The 12,499-nt window shown below is 41.4% G+C and overlaps 1 protein-coding gene across 2 annotated transcripts; it reads right to left on the reverse strand.

Annotated features, from left to right (window-relative positions):
- Positions 1–1,037: 1,037 nt before the first annotated feature.
- smim29 (small integral membrane protein 29) lies at positions 1,038–11,994 on the reverse strand. Of its 2 annotated transcripts, none has more exons than XM_083769180.1 (5): positions 11,838–11,994; positions 8,596–8,919; positions 7,167–7,192; positions 4,937–5,033; positions 1,038–4,425 (listed from the first exon to the last, which is right to left on the reverse strand). In XM_083769180.1, the coding sequence occupies exons 2-5, from the start codon at positions 8,701–8,703 to the stop codon at positions 4,357–4,359; spliced, it is 300 nt and encodes a 99-aa protein (XP_083625306.1). In that variant the 5' UTR covers positions 8,704–8,919; positions 11,838–11,994; the 3' UTR covers positions 1,038–4,356. The 2 variants fall into 2 exon arrangements, with proteins under 2 accessions (XP_083625306.1, XP_083625305.1); XM_083769179.1 differs by having other exon boundaries at positions 4,937–5,042.
- Positions 11,995–12,499: the final 505 nt, after the last annotated feature.

Below are 12,499 nucleotides of genomic sequence, written 5' to 3' on the forward strand. Positions count from 1 at the left end.
CTATTTTCCAAAAGTAACTCGTTACTATTTCCATGAGCCTTGGTGATACTGTGGGCTTGATTGTGTATTTACAATTTAGGAATTGTCTAACAGTAGAATATCTGTACAATGAAACTAGTTACTATATATACACTGTATGTAACACCCTGGAATTCCCCATTCAGGGGAGATATCAGACCGTTTAGCTCCTCCGGCTGACATTGTGAGCCACTCTGCTACATATAGAATGCTATGTCTACATAACATAATTATACATCATTTTAGGCTTAATTTGCATACGCCTGCAAGGTCGTCGATGCTAGGACAAGTGCTACGGGCTAAGGTGGAGTCTGAAAAGGTGCAGAGTTTCAGACTATACAGACTACTACTATTTATAATGGTGGACTGGGTTGCGATGGAGTTGCTTTGCAGGCTGCTGATCCGGTCTGGATCTAGACTCTAGAAGGAACGGTGTGCCCCCAAAATGTCTGGATGTACGGGTTCTGTCTGGACGTACAGGTTATGTAGCAAATTGTAGAACTAGAAATATACAGTACTTGAATATGGGGGCATCAATTACAATATTTGGATTAAAAAAATAATTTAGTTCATTTGGATTTATCAATCACAATCAGGCGTTCAACCAAGCCGCGGAATAAGCCGGGTTTAGCGGTCGTTGCAGTTATCGGTTGATGATAAATCAATAGTTATCTGTTGATGATAAATCAATAGTTATCGGTTGATGCTAAATCAATAGTTATCGGTTGATGATAAATCAATAGTTATCGGTGATGATAAATCAATAGTTATCGGTTGATGCTAAATCAATAGTTATCGGTTGATGCTAAATCAATATTTATTGGTTGATGCTAAATCAAGTTATTGGTTGATGCTAAATCAATAGTTATTGGTTGATGTTAAATCAACAGTTATTGGTTAATGCTGAATCAAGTTATTGGTTGATGCTAAATCAATAGTTATTGGTTGATGATAAAACAAGTTATTGGTTGATGATAAATCAATAGTTATTGGTTGATGATAAATCAATACCCAAAAAATCTTTTTCTCAGCTTTATTTTCATGTTCCACGTCTTGAGCATGAAACCAATTCACTTTGAAAGCAATACCATATTTAAAAAAGCAAATGGTCTCAAGTTGACAATATTGCAAAAAAAACTAGGGATGTCCGATACCGATGTCAGCCGATATCAACCGATACCGCTATATGCGGTCGTGGAATTAACACATTGTGCCTAGTCGTATTGTGATGCCGCAGTTGGATGCATTCATGAATGTAACGTTTTTCAAATAAAAATAAACATAAATTTGGGAGAAATTTAAATGAATTAAAATTTATCAAAACTGATAATCATATTTTTCAATATTATATCTTTACGCAAATATCGGACGATAATATCGGGAGGGATATAATATCGGACATCACTTTTTAAAACAGTGCGGTCAGAATCACTTCAAGTTCATATTCTCAGCAGTAGTCTCTGAATATTCCAGAACTACAAAGTATCACAGCATTCATTTTTTTTAAGTGATTGATTGTTGCAACAGTGCAAATAAAATGGCCTGTTTCAGTAGACTTTCAGTGAAATCAATGAAAACGAGAGTTCAATTGGTATAAAGCAGTGGCTCTCAAACATTCTTTTGGCTCAGGTCACCTGACCTCTATAAATAACTTATACACGGCACCACCTGAATGACTTTGATACTTTATAGCACCTCATGTCATTTTAACGGTATGTAAATAATATGTAAATCTTTGCGCCTAAGATACAGTATGTAACAAGGAAAAGTTGAGAGGATATCAGTTTTCATTTCAGAACAGACTGAAAATAACTTTTTAGACGTGGCGTTTAATCAACAACTTTAACCCCAGCATCCCGCAGGGGGGGGGGTGGACATTCACCAAAAATAGCCGATCTACAAGCTGACAATGCGTCATAACTTGACGCATTGTGAGCTTGTAGATTTGCTATTTTTGATGAAGAGAGACTCAGTGTACTGTATAGGCTGAAAAAGAACTCCCCAAGTACAGTTTAACTTGAGTCCATTTTACTTGAGTCTAGACTAGGGTCTAAGTGGTTAAACTGATCAAAGCATTCTGAGGCACCCCATGGACTTCGTCGTTGAGAAGCCCCTATAAAGCCACCGGAGTTGGGAATGTGGGCCCTATTTTCGTCAGGGCTAAACCCCTTCTTTGCCTTTTTATACAATTTATACTAAACTTGCCGATCTTACATGGACACGTTGTGAGCTTGTAGATCGGGCCATTTTAACTTTTAAGGTTTTTCAAAATAGTAAAACATGGCAAATAAGTTTAGGGGTATAAGGGGTGGTGCAAATCTGCAAGATATAGCTCAGTTTGTCTGACCATTCACACAATGGGCTGTATTTTGCGTGTCTTAAGTACCAGGTCTTATTCCCTAACATGAGTAAACTAAAGACCTGGAGGCGTGATCAATGCTCTTTGGCCACTCAGAATAGCCAAATGGCAAGACACGCAAAATACAGCCCAATGTCTTTTATGTCTGACTTTTTTGGGAGGGTGAAGTTGTACCATAGTATTACTATAGTATCTAAAATAAATGTTCTTTTTACATATATTATAATTTGACAGGCCGTGCATAATCATCAGACCGTATACATTCACCAAATGAAATCAAGTCAAACATGAGTCAGAAGTTCTTCCTCAGGGGGGGGGGTTAAGAAAGTTAAGAAAAACAAAACAAAAACAGTCAGAGCTGTGGAATCCATCTAAACAAATCTGAGAGGACATATTAAAATGTACGAGTCATGCAGCTGTACCCTGGTGCCGTGCCTTTAAAATGATCCCTGGCTAATATAGGCCAGTCAATCTAAACTAATCCTGATTGGATGCCAAAAACGAAACCTAAGGTTTTTTGACGCCAGGGATTAACAGGGAGCTTGAACTCCTTATAATGGTCAGCACACTCTATAGTAGGGAGGAAGTGTTAAACTAGGGGCTTTTCATGATTCTGAACCCATTCCATGCATTACCGGTAGTTTTGCACAAAAAACACTCCTTGGGCTAAATTCGGCCATGACGGCTATGGCCGTTTCTTCCCCCCAATGAGTGTTTTTCATGCAAAATGAATGCTTGCAATGGATTCAGAATCATGAAAACCCCCTAGTTCGACAAGTCACATGCTACAGCATAAGGGCATTCTTATAATTTCAAACCCTTCAAGAATTTAATTCACAAATGTTAATGTTATTTGGATGACCCTAAGGATCATTACAACTTTGAATGATTAGTATCTCAATTTCCTTTGGGTCAAACCTAAGATTGACTGGCTTAATAAGTCTTATATGCCGTAACACATTATAATTGCCCTCTATAACTATAATTAAAAAAATACCTTCATGTGTGAAGTGAGGGGCGATCTTATCATCATACATCATCTCATTCTGGCCCATTACAATTAGTGATTTCTAAAATATTAAAGGTGTTTATAATTAAAAAATTTAGTCATAAAGGGCAAGTATAATGTAATAAACGCTCCCAGGTGGTTGTCATGGATATGACGCCAGACAGTCACACTGACACAAACCACATGGTCTCTAGAACACGGTTTCCCAAACACTGGGCCGGGGCCCATTTGTGGCTCGTGGACACAATTTTATGGGTCCATTTATTAATTTTTTTGGTTTCCTACATTTTGTTACCTGAGGGTTAAAGGCAGCAAAGGCCTGCGGTGACCGAATTACCAATCCAAAATCCACTGTAAAGAAAAAGAAAAATAATAATAAAGAAAAAGAAAGAAAAAAATATATATATAACTACATTCGTACAGCATATTAACTCCTCAGTAACCTATTGGATAATGTAAGGTTGGGGTTTTTCCCAGTAAAGCTTCACAAAATCCACAATGAACAGCTGTTATGTAAACAAAAAATGAAAACAGGCCCAAAACGATGACGATGATGATGATGATGATGATGTTTAGGGTTACTTGGGATCCACATCCAACATGGAGGAACCAAGGATCGGTTCCATCACATTTGGAACCGAAACCTGTTGTGCGTGTGCGCACGTGTGCATGTGTGTGTGTGTGTGTTTTAAATGTAGGACAAGAAAATGGGATCTTTACTTGAATCTTGGCCCAATCTTGGTCGGTGAGTCGCAAAATGGGTCCCGACCCACAGTTTGGGAACCAGTGCTCTAAAATGGGTTGAACTTCAAAAAGGATCCCAACGATGATGAAGATGACACTGTGATGAAATAATAAATAAACTCATAGTACGTTGTACAAGCCTCCCTGCTGATTGGCCACGTCAGTCCCATTAATTTAGCCTCACTGCTGAGTGCTGATTGGCCATGTCAGTCCCATTCATTTCATTTCATGCATGGACGTCCTCAGTCAGCAGAGGGCGCCGTTGTTGATATGATCTGGCCCAGCTTTGTACAACCTGCATGGGGACGAATGCATTGATATTAAAATATTATACAAGTTATCAATGCATTGACATTAAAATAGTATACAAGTTATCAATACATGGACATTACAATAATAAAATATTATACAAGTCATCAATTCATGGACATTAAATATGTTAAATTCCATTAAATTCCATGTTGATCTGACCCCCCATGCCAAAGCGCCAGCACTCGCCCTTTGGGGCGAGGTCACTTCTCGCCCCCAGGGCGTCTTACTGGTAGTAGTAATAGTAGTAATCGTAGTAGTTAGTAGTAGTAGTACGAAGTTATAAAGCTCTATATTGTGATAGTAATAATGGTGTTAAATTGCTCTTAGAGGTGGCCTCCTCTTTCACACACATACGGCACAATGTCATGGTGTTACAGTACCTTGGTGTAGCACACACCCATGCACGCTCGCGCACACACACGCACACACACACGCGAGCACACACACACACACACACACACACACACACACTCCGCGAGGCGTCATGGCATTACCTTGGTGTCCTCATCTCTCCACAGCATCTCCTGCTCCGCCTCGTTCACCTCCTCCGACGGGTCGTAGGTGTAGACCGGCAGGAGCTGGTGTCTCAGTCTGTCCATCCTGAAGACAGGAGACATGTTAACACTACAGTCTACAGGAGCTGGTGTCTCAGTCTGTCCATCCTGAAGACAGGAGACATGTTAACACTACAGTCTACAGGAGCTGGTGTCTCAGTCTGTCCATCCTGAAGACAGGAGACATGTTAACACTACAGTCTACAGGAGCTGGTGTCTCAGTCTGTCCATCCTGAAGACAGGAGACATGTTAACACTACAGTCTACAGGAGCTGGTGTCTGACAGTCTGTCCATCCTGAAGACAGGAGACATGTTAACACTACAGTCTACAGGAGCTGGTGTCTCAGTCTGTCCATCCTGAAGACAGGAGACATGTTAACACTACAGTCTACAGGAGCTGGTGTCTCAGTCTGTCCATCCTGAAGACAGGAGACATGTTAACACTACAGTCTACAGGAGCTGGTGTCTCAGTCTGTCCATCCTGAAGACAGGAGACATGTTAACACTACAGTCTACAGGAGCTGGTGTCTGACAGTCTGTCCATCCTGAAGACAGGAGACATGTTAACACTACAGTCTACAGGAGCTGGTGTGTCAGTCTGTCCATCCTGAAGACAGGAGACATGTTAACACTACAGTCTACAGGAGCTGGTGTCTCAGTCTGTCCATCCTGAAGACAGGAGACATGTTAACACTACAGTCTACAGGAGCTGGTGTCTCAGTCTGTCCATCCTGAAGACAGGAGACATGTTAACACTACAGTCTACAGGAGCTGGTGTCTCAGTCTGTCCATCCTGAAGACAGGAGACATGTTAACACTACAGTCTACAGGAGCTGGTGTCTCAGTCTGTCCATCCTGAAGACAGGAGACATGTTAACACTACAGTCTACAGGAGCTGGTGTCTGACAGTCTGTCCATCCTGAAGACAGGAGACATGTTAACACTACAGTCTACAGGAGCTGGTGTCTGACAGTCTGTCCATCCTGAAGACAGGAGACATGTTAACACTACAGTCTACAGGAGCTGGTGTCTGACAGTCTGTCCATCCTGAAGACAGGAGACATGTTAACACTACAGTCTACAGGAGCTGGTGTCTAAGGCCTCTTTTAGACGGCGACCATCTCCATATAACACGTCAAAGTCCCGTTGCCTTCTCATTTTTTCTTACCCTTTACACGAGAACGCACACGTTATGATATGATGTGCTATTATGCTATACTGTCGCTAGGTGGCGATAACGGGCTGCCAAATAGACAGGTCACCCACGTACAAGAAGAAGAAACCTTCACGCAAGCCTGCGCAACACGGCTCTGGGCGCGCCACGGGATGGTATATATTTTATAATACATTAGGCTACATAAACGCTGCTGCCGCGGCTGCCGTCTATCACAAGGCTTTTTATTTACATCATGGTTTTACATTCAACATCGCTGATGAGCAGCACTTTGTAGGCGAGGAGGGAGGCTTGTTCAGGAACTCCATTATATGATAATGATATGGCTCTGCATCAATGTAATAAACATATGCGCTGTGAGCCAACATGAGCCATGATGTCATAAGTTTTGCGGATTCACCGTTTTGCCTGTTTATATGGAGACCATAGGAAACAGTGTTCTGAATGATTTCCACTCTGGGAGGCGGTTTCACTTCGATGCGTTTTCACCTCCTGAGAACACCGTTCTCGTCTAAATGACAGCGCTAAACGGTACTTTATTTTGCCGTTTTATGAACACCATCCTCGTGTAAATAGCACCTAAGTCTGTCCATCCTGAAGACAGGAGACATGTTAACACTACAGTCTACATTACTAGGGATGCACCAAATGGGAAATTTGAAACAGAATACAGAATATAGGAAACAACAAAACCAAATACAGAATAGCCAAATATGATTCATATTATATATAATTTATTCTTTCTTTTTTTTATACCAATTTCTGTACCATTCATCATGGCTTTATTGTAGAGCTACATGATAATGGAAAAGTATATGATTACATTCTGTTCACGTCACAACATAACAGTAGGTTACGACATGACTACACGGTTTCGGCTCTAAAATTGCATAATAGTTTCGGTTGGCCGAATATTCGGTGCAGGATATTCCTTCCTTGCATCAGAGAACAATGTTGTGTAAGGAATAGAAGAGGGACATACAAACACAGCTTACCTTCGTTTCTTCCTTATGTACATAACCTAGAGAGCACAGAAACACATGGACAACACCACACGGAGCATGGAATCAGTTTACACAGGCTTTTGGACGAGCATCATCAACACAACATGCGTGTCATGTCAATCCGTGTCAGGATTTCACGGTGTCATTTCACAGGCCCATGTTGGTATGGCCAACAGTCCACTCCAGCTCCATTTCACGCGCTTATAAAACCGCAACGGAAGAAATGTTCCGCCGCCGACCATTTTTTTCACAGACGAAAACGAGAAAAAAACCAAGCTATGATGACTGACACTATGACTAAATACACTGACAATATTGTCAACCAGAATTAGCTTGAACAAGTGGTGGAAAAAGTACTCAAATGTATCAGTACAACATTGTAAAATTGCAAGTAAAAGTCTGTTATTCAAAATTCACTTGAGTAAAATTACGGTTCAAAGGTTGTGACTCATACAGAATGTCCCATTTCATACGTTTTCAAATGTATAAAGATCTTTTGAAAATAGCCGCTCTACAAGCTCACAATGCGACGCATTGTGAGCTTGTAGATCGGCTATTTTGATTGAACAACAAATGATCAGAGCTTAAGTGCTTAAGCCCCTTAAGAGCTTAAGCCCCTTCACTTGACGTGGCAGTGTCAAACTTGGCCTCAGATTTTGTCTCTCTGCAGCATGAATTGGTAGACAGCTAATTGCTTCTAAATGGCCAAAAAACCAAGGCCATGCTTTTTGCTCCAAATAGTACTGTCTTTAGCCCCCCAAACATCATCACTATAGATGGAGTAACCATCGAATGGGTGGTACTTTACAAGTATCTTGGGATTTGGTTGGACAACAAGCAAAATTTCAATCACCACATCGATGCACTGGCTAAGAAGTTAAAATTCACTTTGAGCTTCTTTTACAGAATTAAGTCCTGTTTTTCTTCTGCCTCACGGAAAAGGCTGGTCACTAGCCTTTTTATGTCGCAACTCGATTACGGCGATGTTGTGTACCGATTTGCCTGTTCCTCTGCATTGGGCAGACTTGATCCCCTTTTTCATGCTGCTTTGAGATTCATTACCAGCTCCACCTACAGGACACATCATTGTATTCTGTACTCCTTAGTAGGGTTAGTTTTATATTAGCATAGTAGTTTCAAGACATATTGTTCTTAAAGTCTTTCTTTTGTCTGTAATTGGTTAGCTATTTAGACTCTCTCTGAGCCTCCCTGGTAGTAGGTTTTTGGTATTACGGATGTCATATGTTTGTCTTTGTCATGTCCTGTATGTGTTGTTACTGGCAGAGCTGTGTAACATTTATTTGCCTCTTCTCTTAGCCAGTGCGCACTCGTAAAAGAGACTATGGTCTCAATGTGATTTTACTGGTTAAATAAAGGTTAAATTAAATAAATACATAAGTGGCTTTAACCCCTCACTCACCACGGCCGCGGCGATCCCGACGATGGTGAGGAGGAAGAGCGGGACGAGGACGTAGCCCACGGCGGCGTCCCCTCCGCCGACCGAGGGGGGGGGAGTGGTCGAGTTCATGGCATGGGGGGAGGGAGGGGGGCGTCAGATCCCCCCCACTCACTGTCTCTGTCTCGGGCCTGTCTCTCTCTCTCTCTCTCCGGCCCCTGTCTCCCTCTCTCTGTCTCTGTGTGTCTGTCTGTCTGTTCTTCAAATGTCCTCTTGTCTTGTCGTCTGCCTCGTCGTCCTCCTCCTGGTTTCATGTGACTGCCACATGGCTCCTAATCAGTGTGAAATCTGCACAATCGGGGAGAGGCACGCACGCACACACACGTACACACGCACATGCGCACACACACACACACACACACACACACACACACACACACACACACACACACACACACACACACACACACACACACACACACACACACACACACACACACACACACACACACACACACACACACACACACACAGGGTACAAGGGTTAATAACACGGCATGCTTATTTAAAACCACACATGTTGATTGTAAAACGTTTTTTTATTAAATACAGTCACACATAAACTCGTGTTAATGTTGTCGGCTAAAAATGTTTTGTCTGCCTTTTTTCCACTGAAGAAAACTACATGTAAGACTAAATAAAAACTATAAGCTATGATGACTAAAAGTAGGGCTAAATATTTTGACGATTTTGTCAACAAATAAAAACTAGACTACAATGTCAGGGAGGGACTCGTGGAGAAGAGGTCCAGCAGAGTAGAACTAAAAGACAAGTCATTTTATGTTTGGTTGTGCTCGGGTGTCGTGCTGCAGAGCAGATCAGTCTACAAGCTCACAACGCGTTTCGCATAAACTGTACATTTCTGATTCTGTTGTAACATATTTCCTAGGGGTGTAACGGGATACATTTTAACAGTGGCACGCATCACAATACATGGTTGACGATACGATACGTGGACGAGATTGCGTATTGTATCGCCACTCATGGCGATACAATACGATTCAATGATTTCCAATGATGTGTTACAGTATACATGGGCAACTGGCGGCCCCAGCCCCACCATCATTTTAATGTGGCACTGATTGATCTACAAGCTCATAACGCGTCACTGACGCATTTTGAGATTGTAGATCGGCAATGTTTTGCTAAGACAGTAATATGCAGTGTGACCCTCTGGAGTGAGTTTGGAATTTGGAACTATAGTGGCCCTCTCCACCGTCAAAGTCCCCCCCCCCCCTGGTGTTACAGGAGGATCAGGAGCAGTACTGCCAGACTCTTGAACAGTTTTTACTTATCAGCAATTAAGACTGCTGAACAAGATGCGTTTTGACATTCCGTATTATATTTTTGGAAATATTAAAGTGTTCTCTTACAAACAAGATCGGTATCGGCCGATCGTGAGAAAAACAATCAGTGATCGATATCAGTCCCAAAAAACCTAATCGGTGCACCTCTAATTTATACTCGTACATACATTAATTCATGACCTTTTATTGTCTCCACCAGGCCGAAGGCATGGGGAGAGAGTATGTTTTGCACTCCGTCCGTCCGTCTGTCCGTCTGTGAACAGCTAATCTCCGGCACCGTTAAACTGGCCGATGCCAAATTCTGCACACACACTCCCTGGATGCCAACAATGAACCTCTGCCCCAGAATTTCCAGAACGGCCTGTTATAGCGCCACCAGGAGGCCGACTTATGAAAAACACATCTTTTTATATTACTCCTCCAGATTCTGTCAAAAGATCCTGCAAATCGTTACACACTATCTCTATAGTCAAGTCATGTGTTCAAGATGGATCTGTCCGATATTTCATATTCCATCCTAATTGGCTAACATTGGCTTTCAAAGTTTGCAGGATTGGCCCTTTTGAAACAAAAAGCCTCAAATCATGAAAGCAGCGTGCAATTTACGTTAAATCTTTCACAGACTTTCCTACTAGGCTGAGGACTATATCCCGCCCTTTTCACATTGGCCTGTTATAGCACCAACAACAGGTGGATTTTTGCAAAGCACATTTTTGGAACAAAAGGCCTCAAACCATCCAATTGCCATCCAAGTTGTAAGAATAAATCGCACCCTTTTCACATTGGCCTATTATAGGGCCACCAGGAGGCCACAACCTGACCTGGCCTGGTGGAGACCTGTGCCCCGAGGGGCACTTTTTCTAGTTTAATATGCACCCACGGGTAACAGGACAACTCACCCCTTTTCCGTTTCCTCCCGGAATTTTACCCAGTGAGGGGTGGGAGAGGCTGGACGCAGTACAAATATAATTCATGAAAAGGCTACTACACTGAAGTCGGTTCACGGAAGTTGTTGTAGCCTAACATGTGGTGATTATCTGACAAGGTACCATTTGAGTGGGCAAAACCTTACATATACTAAATTATACTAAATTGTTTAAAGGGTCAAATGTAAGTAAAATAATATAGACTTTCCAAAAATAATAATAACAGCCAATAGCATATTACAAGTTACCCCCCTATGGGGATAATTCTGGGAGGAAAAACGGGCAAGCACCGGCGGGTGAATTATCCAGTATATTCCATAAATATGACATCGTGGGTGGAATATATTCCACCCACGATGTCATATTATGGAATTTATGCTCGTCTCTATATCCCTTTTAACTGCAATGATGAGCCTGCACAACCAAGTTTTTCACCCACCTTACTTAATTGTAATGTGATGTGACAATAAAGTTAAATTAAAAGCGTAATTTTTGCAAATACATTAAATGATGGTGCACTCATTCAATAGACAGTTATATACTGTATATAGATAGACAGACAGAACGTCCGGTGACCCAGACAATAATATTGTAATTTTCATAATGTTGCTGTCTTGCTTATGTCTGAGGTGTGTGGGTCTTTCAGTATCGCCATGATGCTCAGCTCAGTGACATAACAAAAGGTAGGTTTCTTTAGTTCACCCGTGTTTAGTGATAGAGTGATATAGACAAATATTTCACTGGACCATTCTCACATGTCCCAGGACTGGGTGGACCAATACCCACATTTGTCACCGACTTTGACCCAAGCTATGATAGTGATGTTGTTACAAAACGCAATCATGTTTAGGTTTAGGTTAAAAGGGATGTTAAGGTATTATCTCTGTGGTTAAAAAAAAGAACAATCCCATTTATATGAATTGGATTATCATTATAATGAGCATTATGAATGTTTAAATGTAGAGATTCTCACCGTGTAGTTTGTTTTCTCTTTCCTCTTCTGCTTCTTGTACTTCTGTGAAAATAAACTGTCAACAACACAAACCCGGAAGAGAGGAGCCCCGGCCTCACGCACGTGACCAAAACAGGCGGGGCCTAATATTAAAGAGACCGTGACATCAGATAGGCTCCTACCATAACATCAGATATACAAGACCATAATATCAGATATACAAGACCAGAACATCAGATATACAAGACCATGACATCAGATATATATAACAGACCATGACATTAGACAGACAAGACCATGAAATCAGATATATCAGACCATGCCATCAGATATAACGGACCATGACACATATATAACAGACCATGACACAGATATAACAGACCGTGCCATCAGATATAACGCACCATGACACATAACGGACCATGACACATATATAACAGACCATGACACAGATAATAACAGACCATGACACAGATAATAACAGACCATGACACAGATATAACAGACCATCATTGACACATATACAACAGACCATGACACAGATAATAACAGACCATGACACAGATATAACAGACCATGACACAGATATAACAGACCATCATTGACACATTATACAACAGACCATGACACAGATAATAACAGACCATGACACAGATATAACAGACCATGACACAGATATAACA

The sequence above is a fragment of the Protomyctophum parallelum genome (genome assembly GCF_964188405.1).
Source record: "Protomyctophum parallelum genome assembly, chromosome: 7".
In the NCBI taxonomy this organism is placed as follows: domain Eukaryota; kingdom Metazoa; phylum Chordata; class Actinopteri; order Myctophiformes; family Myctophidae; genus Protomyctophum; species Protomyctophum parallelum.